This window comes from Piliocolobus tephrosceles, chromosome 4 (genome assembly GCF_002776525.5).
Source record: "Piliocolobus tephrosceles isolate RC106 chromosome 4, ASM277652v3, whole genome shotgun sequence".
Lineage (NCBI taxonomy): Eukaryota > Metazoa > Chordata > Mammalia > Primates > Cercopithecidae > Piliocolobus > Piliocolobus tephrosceles.
The window spans coordinates 176,301,263-176,314,811 of record NC_045437.1 but is presented as its reverse complement, the minus strand read 5'-3'; the positions used below and the strand labels follow the sequence as shown (position 1 = coordinate 176,314,811).

General features: G+C 34.6%; 1 protein-coding gene across 6 annotated transcripts in view; it reads left to right on the top strand.

The window, feature by feature from the left end:
* The window catches only part of YTHDC2 (YTH domain containing 2), an 83,191-nt gene that overhangs the window by 31,172 nt on the left and 38,470 nt on the right, over positions 1 to 13,549 (top strand). For all 6 annotated transcript variants that reach the window (XM_023197651.2, XM_023197661.1, XM_023197674.1 and 3 more), the window contains 8 exons: positions 3,533 to 3,659; positions 3,950 to 4,015; positions 4,679 to 4,857; positions 5,087 to 5,183; positions 5,264 to 5,351; positions 5,439 to 5,519; positions 7,545 to 7,627; positions 12,519 to 12,624. In XM_023197651.2, coding sequence (XP_023053419.1) covers positions 3,533 to 3,659; positions 3,950 to 4,015; positions 4,679 to 4,857; positions 5,087 to 5,183; positions 5,264 to 5,351; positions 5,439 to 5,519; positions 7,545 to 7,627; positions 12,519 to 12,624 — 827 coding nt within the window. The remainder of the gene's footprint in view (positions 1 to 3,532; positions 3,660 to 3,949; positions 4,016 to 4,678; positions 4,858 to 5,086; positions 5,184 to 5,263; positions 5,352 to 5,438; positions 5,520 to 7,544; positions 7,628 to 12,518; positions 12,625 to 13,549) is intronic.

Below are 13,549 nucleotides of genomic sequence, written 5' to 3'. Positions count from 1 at the left end.
TTGAAATTTTTAGTTCTTTTTTTAAACCTATGATTTTATTAAATTAAATTTTTTAATCATCATGTACTTGTTTTGACTTTTTTTTTGAGCTTGAGACATTCTGTTTATTCATTATAAATTTTATCTTAAAGTTAGATTTGGCCCATTGTTTCTGTTTAACAATTTAAAAAAATTCTAATTGTTAGCTATTACATTAATAAGCTTTCTCTGTTTATTAATTTGAGGTGCCTGGGTCAATTATCAAGGCATGTGGTATGCTACAAGGGACTTTAGGTCAATATTTGGGTGTGGTTGTTCAAGCAGTTATAATCCTACACATCTTCTAGTCTAACTTCTTAAAAAATAAATGAGGAGTTTTTGACTTTCTTTATTCTCTTTGTAAATGTATGTTGGCTCCTAGTGATTTGCTTTTTAAAGTTCATTGTTTTGTTTTGTTTTGAAACAGGGTCTCATTCTGTCACCCAGGGTGGAGTGCAGTGGTGCGATTGTGGCTCACTGCAGCCTTGACTTCTGGGCCCAGGTGATTCTCCCACCTCAGCTTCCAGAGCTTTGGATTTAGATATTTCTAATATGCCCCAAACTGAATACTTCATCTCATCTGCAAAACCTGTATCTCTTTTGTTGAAGAGCTGGCCAGGCTGGTTTTGAACTTCCAGGCTCAAGCGACCTGCCCAACTTTGCCCCTCAAAGTGCTGGGATTACAGACCTGAGCCACTGTGCCTGGCCCTCATTATTGATTTTTTGAAAAATAATTGATCTCCATTTTTAAAAGTAACATTTTGGATTTGAAAGTGTAGATATTTGTTCGTCTCCAGTTTTCTGGCATTCTTTCTTTTTCCATTATTTAAAAAAATATTTACTCTGAAGAGTTTAGCAATCTTACTTGAAAGTTAAGGAATTTAAATTCTGAAAACAGTGGCTTTAAAATATTTATGATGCATTTTAAGTACTTAAGTATTATCCTTAGCTTTCTTCCTGATATTTCTTTAGTGAATACTAGACTGTTAATTTGATAATGGTCATCCTATGTAGGCTCAGGTCTCTTTTCTGCTCTTATGTACAGTTTGTACATTTCCTAGAGTCCCGTATTCTAATGTCTTAAGCCATGTGAGGAAAACTAAAATGTTATAGTAGCTCAATCATTCACTCCTCATCTTTTTATTTCATTTCTAAAATCTCAACCCTTGATTTGAACCAGAACTGAAAATATGTCATATGATTTAGGAAACTCTGGGCTTCATAGATTTCTTTTTAGTACCATCATTTTCCCCATGATCGTGTAGAAGCAGATAATAATCAGTTAAGACTTGACATTCTCTGTCATACTTACTGTACTAGTCATCTATTGCTACATTACAAATGATTCTAACACTTAGAAGCCTGAAACATTTATTACCTCACATGGTTTCTGAGAGTCAAGAATCTGGGAGTGGTTTAGCTAAGTGGTCTGGCTCCAAGTCTCTCATGAGGTTGTGGTTAAACAGTTGGTAGGGGCTGCATTAATCTGAAGGTTTGTTGGTGCTGGAGGGTCTGCTTTCATAGAAGCCTCACTTACATAGCTTTTGGCAGGAGGCCTCAGTTTGTTGCTGGCTGTTGGCAGAATAGCCGTGAGTTCTTGTCAGCTGTCCTTCTCAGTAGGGCTACCTTATTCTTCCTGTGTGGCTTTTCTGAGAATGATTCAAGAGAGAAAGAAAAAGAGCAGGCAGGAAGTTGTAGTTACTTTTTATGACCTAGTCTCCAGAGTTGCACACCACCTCTTTCATGTTATTCTGTTTGTTAGAATGAGTCACTTAGTCCAATTTATAGTCAGGGAGAAGGCAATTAGGCTCCACCTCTTGAAGGGAGGAGTGTTAAAAATGTTTTAAATGTTTCACATTTATTCATACCCTTGTGCTCAAAATACACACAGTTTGATACTATTCTCCAAGGCCATGGATTGAATATTCAGTTGAAGAAGTAATTTTCATACAACGAGTACAGATAAAAATAAATTAATCTTTTAAAATGCCTGACCATCCCTGACTTATTGAATCTGAGTCCTGGAGTAAGGTATGGCTATCAGTATTTTTAAAAATACAAAGCGAAAACGATGATAACAACAAACCCACCCCAAATAACAAACCCCAAAGCAAAATAAAAATACATGCCATTATATATTTGTTCAAGTCCATAGAATGCACAAAACCGAGAGTGAATCCTAATGTAAACTATGGACTTTGGTTGATGTGTCAGTGTAGGTTCATCAGTTGTAACAAATGTTCCACTCTGGTGGGGGATGTTGATAATGGGGGAGGCTGTGCATGTGTGAAGGCAAGGGACATATGGGGTATACTTGTATTTTCCTCTCAGTTTTGCTGTGAACATAAAACTTGTTCTAAAAAAAGGTCTTAAAAAAAAAGCTGAGGCAATTTTCTTATCTCTGCCCCACTTTAAAAGAACACTGATTTGTATTGATAATGGGTACCATGTTTCAGAGTGTTTATTGAATAGAAGATAATTGGGTATACATACTGTGTATCCAAGATTAAAATTTTCCTTTTGTAGTTATCTTAAATTTTACTATGGAGGGTTTTTTTCATGAAATCTTTCTGAAATTACCAATTTTGTAATTTAAGCAAATTAGTGCTAAGCAATTATATTGAATTGCTTGAGAAATATATTCTGGGAAGAAACTTCAATAGAACTTTAATTATTTTTCTAATGTAAGGGTTTTATGGGAAATAAAGTTTCTGTCAGTGTTAATCCCATTAAGCATCTTACAAAATAGCTTGGAATGGGGGATTAAAAGCAAAGTAAAATAACAACAAAACACTGTCTCAAACTTTGCATTTGAAGCTTTTAAGTATTCATTACTAGTTACTGATGAAAATTAACTTTTAAATTATTTAATTATATCTTGTCATTTGGTAAACAAATAGCTTTCCTTTTCTGTTGAAATCATGTAGATGAGCCTAAAACAGTTTAACCATGATCTTTCTTTCTCCTACCTTCCAACCGACAGTCTTTTTTTTTTTTTTTTTTTTTTTTTTGAGACGGAGTCTTGCTCTGTCGCCCAGGCTGGAGTGCAGTGGCCGGATTTCAGCTCACTGCAAGCTCTGCCTCCCAGGTTCACGCCATTCTTCTGCCTCAGCCTCCCGAGTAGCTGGGACTACATTGCCCACCACCTCGCTCGGCTAGTTTTTTGTATATTTTAGTAGAGACGGGGTTTCACCGTGTTAGCCAGGATGGTCTCGATCTCCTGACCTCGTGATCCGCCCTTCTCGGCCTCCCAAAGTGCTGGGATTACAGGCTTGAGCCACCGCGCCCGGCCCCAACCGACAGTCTTTATTCTATTTACACTAGACGTATCATAACAGATTGCTGTAGATCATCTAAGTTAAGTGTTACATAGTGCTGTCATTATGTAGTTAAGGAGCAAGTCTCAGGCTAATTATCCTGACACTCACTTCTGCTATTTCAAATTTTTTAAACAGTGAAAATGGTTTTAAGTAGTTTGGAAATTTAAGTTGTATTTATCTTTTCCTTTTTTTAGTTGATTACAGACATAGTGAAACCAGTGCAACAGCTCTGATGGTTGCCGCAGGACGTGGCTTTGCAAGTCAAGTAGAACAGTTAATCAGTATGGGAGCCAATGTCCATAGTAAAGCATCAAATGGCTGGTAATTTTAAACTACATTGATTCTTCATATATCTTCGTATAGCTACACATATCTTTTTTGATTTCTTATGTTTGTCTTTATATTAAAAACTATTGTGTAATAATTGCTGGTGAATTTCTGTTTTAATGGGTTAATAATTTTGAATGACTTGTTTTTTAACTATAATTTATCTTATTTTTTATTTAAAAAGTTTTTTGAAAAGACAGGGTCTTGATGTTGCCCAGGCTGGTCATGAACCAGTTTTACAATTTTGATGACATCTTTTTTATATATCTTCTGAATTTTGGCAGGATGGCATTGGATTGGGCTAAACACTTTGGGCAGACTGAAATTGTGGATCTTCTAGAATCTTACAGGTAAAACTTTATACTATTTTAAATTAATTCTACCTTCTTTAAAAGAGCTTCACCATATAAATTATGGACTATGCAAAGGTAGACCATTTATAGTCTTTTATCCAGAGATTTTTTTTGTAATTCTAAGGAAATTTTCTGTCTGATCTACCATGGTATATTAAATTTTATTTTAAGAAATCAGAAGAGGGATTTCCAATTAAACATGGTAGATACGACATAAGTATTTATCTCTGCATTTTCTCAAACCTTTTACATTTCCCAAAACCTCACTAAAATGACAATGAAGCAATATAAAGGAATTTAAAAGGTGTAAACCAAATTCAAAGAGAATGGAAGAGGACAGGGCAACTGATAGAAGATGTTAATTTTGGGATGATAGATAGCTAATTGATTGACTTAGCAGAACTAGGAAAACTCACAGTGCTGTAGAACTAGGAAAACTCCACAATCTGGAGAAATGCCTTCAGATTGTGTTTTTCTAAAAGCATTCATTGCCAAATTTTACTTTGCATAATGTGCTTGAAATCAAAATCATATTATAGCTAGGACATTAAGTGTCACTTACCTTAGCTTCCTTAGGGAATATTGGAAATTTGAAGGACCTAAGGATTACTCTTTTTAATAGAAATTGACTTCGTCTTTTTTTTTTTTTTTTTTTTTTAGTGCTTCACTGGAATTTGGAAATCTGGATGAAAGTTCTCTGGTTCAAACAAATGGAAGTGACCTCAGTGCTGAAGACAGAGAGCTCCTGAAAGCTTATCATCATAGTTTCGATGATGAAAAAGTAGACTTGGATTTGATTATGCATCTTCTATACAATATCTGCCATAGTTGTGATGCTGGTAAATAAGTGTTGTCTAAAAGAACTGGAGCAAAATATATACTTCAAGAATTAATATTTTAAGTGTACAAATTTTTATATAATTGCACTGATAGTAATAAGCAAATAATCTCATGTCATCTTATGATAGTTTACCAGTACATGAAAACGTGATACAGATTTTTATAATTCTGTTGATTGCATCTGATTTCATAGTGAGATTTAATATTAAAAAGTCATTCTTCCCCAAGGTGCAGTACTAATTTTTCTGCCTGGATATGATGAAATTGTTGGACTGAGAGATCGCATCCTGTTTGATGACAAGCGGTTTGCTGACAGTACACATAGGTAAGGGCTAAAGCCTTATGTCTGTTGCTTAAAATAACAGACAGGTCCTAGAGTATATTTTCTCTTTTCATTGTCAACAGATATCAAGTTTTTATGCTTCATTCAAACATGCAAACATCTGATCAAAAGAAAGTATTAAAAAACCCACCTGCAGGTGTTCGAAAAATAGTAAGTTTCATAAAATCTCCTTTTTAACATTTTTATTAGTTATTTTTTCTGTTTTTATATTAACTTTAAAGTAATATCTTGTTGCAGATCCTTTCCACCAATATTGCTGAAACCAGCATCACAGTCAATGATGTTGTCTTTGTTATTGATTCTGGTAAGGTGAAAGAGGTATGTATGCGTAAGTTGTAGTTTTACTTAAATGGAGAAGATTAAGTTCTACTTCAACAAATGCTTTTATTTATTATTTAGTTATTTTTATTTAATTTTACCACTACTCAAGACAGCTTGGACCAGCATGTGCTTTTATAAGCAGAATTTAAGAAAAATGTCTGGTTCTAGATAAATTTAACATACTAAATATTGATTTTACTAAATATTCTGCCTTAAATAATTCAGTATATAGAATCAATTTTGGTTATTTTAACTGAGTATACAAACATGTTTCTCTGCCTACCAAATACTAGGAAGAAAATAAAGGGTTTGGTTAGTTACATGAAAATGTTGTTACAGTATGGGAATTTGATTACATATTTTTTATGTTTTCCTTCTACATATGGACATGGATTATGTCCTTGTTCACTATTAAATCTTTAGTGCCTCACCTATAGCAGGTGTTCAAAAGAAACTCAGCTCAAGTGAACCATGCTGAAAGAAAGCAAAGAAATCGATAAACCATGGGATAACCAGCAGCTAAATTGGACTTAACACTTGCTTTTGTAAAAAAAGTTTCACTGGAACTTAGCTACGTCTGCTTTTAACTTTTCTCTATGGCTGCTGCTTTCACACTGCAAGGCAGATTGGAGTATTTGTAACAGAGACCCTCTCAAAGCCTAAAATATTTACTATTTGGCCCTTTTCAAAAAGTTTGCCAACCTTTGATATAAAAAAAAAGGCATTTATTTCCTTTTAGTACGGGAATGCCCAGCAATTGTCCATGTTCCTAACTTTTGGTAGGTAACAGTCGCTGAAAAAATGAAATTGGGAAAGATAATTGATTTTTCAACGGAAGAGATACTATTCATGTGTGGAAAGCAAATTATGTCTAAATTTAGTGAATATAAATCATCATTTTTAATGTGAAAAAATTAATTGCCTTATAATGTTTTCAATGTAATTTGAAGGAATATTTTATAGAAAATAAAATTTTATTATAAAAATTGGCCAAATGCATTATAATTGAATTCTCTAAAGACGGGATAAATTTTATTTTTATATAATCGTACATTTTACTTAAAAATCTTAATGGTGAGCCAACAAAAATTCAGATTTTATTGCCCTAAAATTACCTAAAGTGGATAAAGTGGGTTTTGAATATTTTAGAAAGTTCCTTTAGGTGTTATTCATTTATTAAATAACTGAAATTTAAACATGGGTAGTGTCAAAAGTTATTTAACATACAAAATTGATAAATGTAATGTTATATTAAAAACTAAATAAGAAGCTTGTTTCCTAAAAATTTTATAAACTATTATGCAAACATTTTTATTTGCTCTATGCAGTTATTTTATGAAAGGGAAAGTATAAGTACCGAGTGACTGAAATATATGTTCTAGTTAGGCTTGTATTTCTTTTTAAAGTATTTCTCTACAATAAATTTTCACTATAGGTTATTTGAAGAAGTATGTGGGTAATAATGGTTCTTTTTTTACTTTCTTCATTGTAAAATTCAGGAAAGGCTAACTTTGTTAGTAACTCAGCAGGAGGTAAAGTGGAAGTGTTTAAAAATATTTCTCTTTGGGATAAGGTTATTGATTGTTATTCTTACTCCGCAAGGTTAGGTCCCTGAAAAGTATTTCAGAAAATGTCTTTCCTTGATCTTCTTATTCTCCACAATGATGCAAATCTGATAGAAAATGACCTCAAGGGAATAGATCACTTCTCTCCAATCTTGATGTCTTATGAGAGCTGGCTGCCATTATCCAGCTGTGGCAGAGAGCAACAGATAGCTCAGCAGAGCACAGAATGGGAAAGTTATTACAGCTCTTCTGAGTTTAGTTTTTACATCTTTTTTCTTAGTGTGTTTGTAATCAGAAAATCAGGGTTTATTAAAAATCAGTATTGCTGTTTTAATTGTTTAATCAAGAGAGGACTTTGAATTAAACTTGGCGTGTTAAAATATGTTGATAACATTTCTTGCTATTACCTTTTAAATACCTTTTATATTCTAACATAAAGATGGTTTAAATATTACAGAAATCCTTTGATGCTCTGAATTTTGTTACAATGTTAAAAATGGTATGGATTTCCAAAGCTAGTGCCACACAGCGGAAAGGCAGGTAATGTGTATTTAATGTATATTCATTCAATTGCCTGTAAAATGGAAACATTTTTATATGTATTACACATTTATCACATATTCCACTTTTGATAAAATAATAGTTTTCATGTTAAAATTTTTATATTATTTTTGCAAAGCAAGCCATTTTAATACTTCTTTAAAAGTTGAATTTAGGTGATGTTAAAATTAAAAACTTTTGCCTAGTTAAATGTACATTCAGATATAAGAAGCTTAAAAAACAAAACCAAAAAGTCTAAACATATGCAATATAGGACAAAGAGCTAATTTTCTTATCATATAAAAAAGCTCTTTGAAATCAACTAAAGACTAGTTATCCAGTTAAAATGGATAAAGGGCACAAATAAGCAATTTACCAAAATAAAAAATATGCATGTCCTACTAATACATTAACCTCACATATACTACCTAATATGTATCAAAATAAATGCAAATTAATGAGATACTATTTTTTGACTCTCAGATGGGCATTGATGAAAATGTTTAACAGTATGTACAACATAGAGGAAAAACATGGGCCAACAGACTTTCATATTTTACTGATGGGAGTATAGATTGGTGTGACTTCTCCAGAGTGTAATTTTAAACTATCCAAATCTACTCTTTCACCATAGATTCCACTTCTCATAATTTATCCTGAGTATGCTTGCGCATGTGTGCAAACATGTATGTTTAATCTTTGAAGCATTGTTTATAATAATGAAAAGTCTGGGAACAGTGTGGTGTCCATCAATACTGAAGTGATTAAATAAATTGTAGCCACACAGTGGCTTTCTAAGTAGCTGTTAAAAGGAAAAATGTAGATCTATGTGTTCTTATGTGGAATGAGTTTTCGGGATGCATTGTTAATTGAAAGGATATAGAACATGCATCTAGTAATCTTTTGTGGTAAGAAAAATATATGTATGTTTTTGTATGTATTTCAACACAAATGCATCGAGAAGTCTGGGAGAAACATTAAAAAACAATGAATGGTTATTAACTCTGAGAAGGAGGATTTGTGGGGCTCTTGGAGCAAGGAGACAATTTTTTTTTTTTTTGTAATTTGGTTATTTTACTATGTGTTTGGGTTACTTTTTAATTTTCAAAGGATAACATTAAAAAATATCATTTTTCAGTAATTATCTTGCCTTTTATTATAATTAGCAAGAAAACATGAAATGCTGACTTTAAAAGAATGCCTCATGTACTAAAGACTCATATGCATTATTTCTTTACCTTGTAACTTCATAGAATGCCCATGAGGGCTTTGTTGTTGTTATGTCAGTTGTTTTCTTATGACCAATAGTGGCTTGATACATTAAGCTGGACTTATATGATATTAATAGTATATTATTGTAGGTAAGGCTGGGTGTGGTGGCTCATGCTTGTAATCTCAGCACTTTGGGAGCCTGAGGTGGAAGGATCGCTTGAATCTAAGAGTCTGAGACTAGCCTGGGCATCATAGTGAGACCTTGTCTCTACAAAAAATTAAAAAATTAGCTAGGTGTGGTGGCACAGGCCTGTGGGCCTACCTACTTGGGAGGCTGAGATGGGAGAATAATTTGATCCTAGGAGGTCGAGGCTGCAGCTGCTGTGAGCTGTGATCATACTACTCCACTCCAGCCTGAACAACAGAGCCAGACCCTGTCTCAAAGACAAATAAAATGACAATATATTATTGGAGATGAAGGCCAGAACTGTAAAAATTTTCATTGCCATTTTTCCACAAATGTTTATGAAAAGCCTTCCCTGTGCACGTGTTATGGATACAGTGATCAATAAACCATAGCCTGATAGGTAAAACTGGAGGTAGGGCAAATGTTGCAGTCCATATGGGAGTCAAATAAATTAAGCAATTTTAATACAGTGTTGTCTGTGCTACAACTGGATGTTTCCCGAGTTGTTAAGATTGAATCTGAGACAATTGTCAGTAAAGGGGGAGTTGTGGAAAGGCATTTCCAAAAGGCAGAGGGAAAGTATCACCAAGTATACTTATTTGCCTAAAGGCAAGAGTGAATAGGAAGGATGTTTGGATGGAATTTAGTTTAGAGAATAGGGAAAAATGACCTGAAAGTTGGGGACAAGTTCTTAAGGACCATTTTGAGTTTTCTCTCTTTTTTAAAACAATAAACAATGGGATAACATGATTATAGTATCCGTTCAGCTCTCTGAAGAATGGATGGGCAGAGACAAAAATGATGGTAGGAGGACCCAGTAGGAGGCTTCTTCATTAGTACTTTCCTATAATAAGGTCGAGATGAAATAAAAATAAATAGATAATTCAAGAGATACTAAAGAAAGTAATGTTGGTGATTGATTGTGTATGTAGGGGGTGAGGGGTAAAGAAGAGAGTGGAGTTAAGGATGTCATCCAGGTTTCTATCTTAGAAAATTGAACAGTAGTGCCATAGTCAGATAGGGAAAATGGGAAGAGTGTTTTTACTGGGGAGAATAATTAATTTTTGGTTATTTTGAGTTTGAGTTGCCTGTAGAAAATCTAAGTGGATTGGGAGGCTGAGGCGGGCAGATCACAAGGTCAGCAGTTCGAGACCAGCCTGGCCAACATTGTGAAACCCTGTCGCTAATAAGAATACAAAAATTAGCCCTGTGTTGTGGTGGGCACCTGTAATCCCAGCTACTTGGGAGGCTGAAGCAGGAGAATTGCTTGAACCTGGGAGGCGGAGGCTGCAGTGAGCCGAGACCATGCCATTGCACTCTAGCCTGGGTGACAGAGCAAGACTCCGTCTCAAAAAAAAAAAAAAAAAAAAAAAAATCTAAGTGGAGCGGTCTAAGAAGTTTCTGAAGTATAGGCCTAGAATTAGGATAAGAAGATATAATACAGATAGAAATTGAGGTTATGAATATAATTAAAGTTACTTCAGGGGAGAGGGTAGTGTAAGAAGAACAGATGGCTGAGGGTTCAGTCTCAGAGGACCCATAAACGTTTAAGGACTGGGTAAATGTAGAAATCTCTCAGAGGAGCCTGGATAAGTCAGAGGCTGAAGGGAATAGTGTAGGGAAGTATAAGGGGCCTTCAAAAACTTTATGGAAAATACATCTTATATAAAAATTATGCATGGAGTTCAACATTTTTTTGCACCAAAATAAACTCATATTAACTTGTTATAGCATATCTGAACAGGATCTCATTTAAAGCACTAAGAAAGATAAGACATCAGTTTGAAAAAAGCCCCTGTAAGAGCAACATGAATTCTTCTAAAGTTGAAGTAAGAGGAAATAGCACATTTATGGTGACAGTGCCCTGAAGAAATCAGCCGTTTATAAATGGATAACTCATTTTAAGAAGGGACGAGATGATACTAAAGATAAAGCCCATAGCAGCAGACCATCCATGTCAATTTGCGAGGAAAAAACAATCTCATTTGTGCCCTAGTTGAAGAGGACCAACAATTAACAGCACAAAAATAGCCAACACTATAGACATCACAGTTGGTTCAGGTTACCCAATGTTGACTGAAAAATTAAAAGTTGAGCAGACTTTCCACTTGATAGGTGCCAAAACCATCGCTTCTAGATCAGCTGCAGACAAGAGCAGAGCTTTCAATGGACATTTTAAACAATTGGAAGCAAGATCCTGAAGCATTTCATGGAAGAATTGTAACAGAAGATGAACCATGGCTTTACTAGTATGATCCTGAAGACAAAGCACAATCAAAGTAGTGACTACCAACAGGTAGAAGTGGTCCAGTCAAAGCAAAAGCAGACTGGAGGTCATGGCAACAGTTTTTTGGGATGCACAAGGCATTTTGCTTATTGTCTTTCTGGAAGGCCAAAGAACAGTAACTTCTGCTTATTATGACAGTGTTTTGAGAGAGTTAGCCAAAGCTTTAACAGAAAAACCCATAGGAAAGCTTCATTAGAAAGCCCTTCTCCACCACAGCACTGCTCCTGCTCATTCCTCTCAAGGGCAGTTTTATGAGAGTTTTGGTGGGACTACCTTATAGTCCTGGCTTGGCTCCTTCTGAATTCTTTTTATTTTCTAATCTTAAAATACTTATGAAGGACCCCCATTTTTCTTAGGGTAATAATGTAAAACTTCATTGACATAATTACATTCCCTGGACCTTCAGTTCTTTAGGGAGGACTAAATGGCTGCTGTCATTACTTACAAAAGTGTCTTGAACTTAATCGTTGCGAAATTTTATTTTTTTTCTGTTTTAATTCCATTTTTCCACAAACTTTTTGAAGTCCTTTTGTATTTGATGAAGGAAAGAGTTGATCAATAATGTCAGATTTTATAGCGCTTATAATGTGGTATAGTGATGATTGCCTATCTGGGTTGTAAGCTCCATGAGGGCAAGAATATTTCTATTTCTCTATCCTTTAGCATGGCTAGCCCTGCCATTAGCTGATGTAGTGACTTTGGGTGATTTTAGGAGACTGCTTTTCTTCCAGGTATTTTTCTGCTGCTTCATAGAATATTATACAAGTCTTTATGATGACAGGAGAAATGTCATTCCCTTGGAGCTGTGTAATGCATGGTTTGTACAACTCTAATCACTGGGCCTGAACACAGTGGTTGATAGAAGCTCAGTAAAATTGATTGAATTTAAATTACCAGTATTCATTCATGCTTGGTTTTTTTGCTCACTTTCATATGTATGCTATTTCTTTTGATTTTTACCATAGCCCTACAAGATATATCAGGTAGGTGTCATTCATGAATTTCACTGTCTACGAAATAATTGAGTCCCAGATTAGTGAAGTGCTTTCCAAAATGATTCATAGAGGATAAGAAAGAGAATAAGGATTTAAACTCAGGTGTCCTGATTCTGGATCATTTTTCTCTTTCCTAAATCACATTGTGTTTATAATTTATTGTAGCCATTATTCCTTGTTTGAGTCATAATCTTGTATTTTATTTTTAAGGGCAGGGCGATGTAGACCTGGAATTTGTTTTCGTCTGTTCAGTAGACTCCGATTCCAGAATATGTTGGAATTTCAGACTCCAGAACTTTTGAGAATGCCATTACAGGTAAAAATTTATTTAAATATAAAAGGCATTTTTGTGGGTGAGGGAAGAGAGGAGCCATTTCAACTTCTATGGATTAGGCCTTTAAAAAATCAATTTGTAAAACAAAATTATTCAATATATATTATGGAGGGTGGCTATGTGTATAACAGAAATATTTTTTCTATATAAGAAAATTTAATTCATAAACCTTCAAAATTTTAAAGAGTCACTTGAATGTGTTTAAATTATGGTACAGTTTTAAAGTTTAAATTTTGTTTTTTTTTTTTGAGACAGAGTCTTGCTTTGTTGCCCAGGCTAGAGTACAGTGGCACAATCTCAGCTCACTACAACCTCCGCCTCCCAGGTTCAAGCGATTCTCCTGCCTCAGACTCCCAAGTAGCTAGGATTATAGGCACCCACCACTGTGCCTGGCTAATTTTAGTATTTTTAGTAGAAACGGGGTTTCACCATCGTGACCAGGCTGGTCTCGAACTCCTGAGCTCATGATCCACCCACCTCAGCCTCCCAAAGTGCTGGGATTACAGGTGTGAGCCACCGTGCCCGGCCATATTTTTTTAATGCAGCATTTTGTGAGTTTCAACTATATAGTGTTCACCTTTTAAATTCTCAGAGGGATTAGAAAACAAATTACTTAAGGTCCAGAAGATAATACCCAAATCTCAGTATAAGATGCTGAGATTATCTAGTAGTTTTAGAACTGAGTTCATGGAGATTTTCTGACCTCTGTTAATTGTGTTGTGTGTGTGTGTTTTAAGTTTTCTAACTTGATGGAACAGCCAGACCTGTAACTTCTAGGTAAGATTAGCAGAATGCATTCATTTGATTCTTTAGTGTGTTTGGCTAATGCTGGCTTCCAAACCCTTAAAGAGAGGCAGGATAATGTGTTAAACATCCATATACCTAAGATGATTTCTCACCTCCCAAT